The 829-nt window shown below is 57.3% G+C and overlaps 1 protein-coding gene across 1 annotated transcript in view; it reads right to left on the reverse strand.

Moving 5' to 3' along the window:
- The window catches only part of LOC111650612 (spectrin alpha chain, non-erythrocytic 1-like), a gene marked incomplete at its 3' end in the record, with an annotated part of 7,319 nt that extends 6,503 nt beyond the window's left edge, over window positions 1-816 (reverse strand). Inside the window, exons 1-4 of the mRNA XM_087172394.1 lie at window positions 648-816; window positions 366-569; window positions 146-295; window positions 10-58 (exon numbers count right to left, since the gene is read on the reverse strand). Coding sequence (XP_087028520.1) covers window positions 10-58; window positions 146-295; window positions 366-527 — 361 coding nt within the window. The remainder of the gene's footprint in view (window positions 1-9; window positions 59-145; window positions 296-365; window positions 570-647) is intronic.
- Between the last annotated feature and the right edge of the window lie 13 nt (window positions 817-829).

Consider the following 829-nt stretch of genomic DNA (forward strand, 5'->3'; position numbering starts at 1 on the left):
TGATCAGACCCTCCGTCTCGTCCACCGTGTTTCCCAGAGTGCCGTTCTGCAGCAGGATCTGCAGACACCACGCGGAGGATTTTACCAGAGACGGGACAGATAATTATCTTTTATCTTCCAGAACAAACACAGAGGGGGAACGTACCTCCTGTGAGCTGGAGGTCTTGTCCATGCTGTTGACGTCCCTGTAGAAGACCTGCTCCAGATGAACCGTTTCCAACCAGCTTTGCTTCTTGTTCCACTGATGCTCCAGTTTGTCTCTCTCCGCCGTCAGAGCATCGAGCTTCTCCACCACCTGAAGGAAACAGCAGCCAAAATAAACATATCAGCATATCAACCGTCTCAAACCTCCGTGTCGTCCTCACCTCCTTCCTGTTGTTCCTGTCATGTGTCTGCAGCTCCTCCCCCACGTCCAGGGCCTGTTGGTAGGTCTCCTGTCTGGCCTCCATCTCGGCCCACAGCTGCTGATGTTGAGCGAGCTGGAGGTCGGCGGTGGCCACGTCGCTGATGCTCTCCTCGGCGGCCATCGCACCGATCAGCTGGCTGCACCACAGGAGGTAGTCCTGCGCCTGGAGCGCGCAAAGAAAACATGGGTCAGATCTGACGAGTCAGAGGTCGACTCGTTCGCCCGTCGGTCTGATCCTCACCGTGTTCAGGAACAGGTATCGCTGACACGCCAGTTTTAGCTCCTCCTCCCTCTGCTCGGTGTGAAGTCGTAGCTCCTCCCACCGCTCCACCAATTCCTGCTGCACGTCCTGCAGGCGGAGCTTCAGCTGAGGTGTGCAGAGGTCCAGGATGGGGTCGACGGCGTCCAGCTGCTCCTGCAACT

Source organism: Seriola lalandi, unplaced genomic scaffold, assembly GCF_002814215.2.
Source record: "Seriola lalandi dorsalis isolate HSWRI2012SDOR001 ecotype SW California unplaced genomic scaffold, Sedor1 jcf7180002052538, whole genome shotgun sequence".
Classification (NCBI taxonomy): domain Eukaryota; kingdom Metazoa; phylum Chordata; class Actinopteri; order Carangiformes; family Carangidae; genus Seriola; species Seriola lalandi.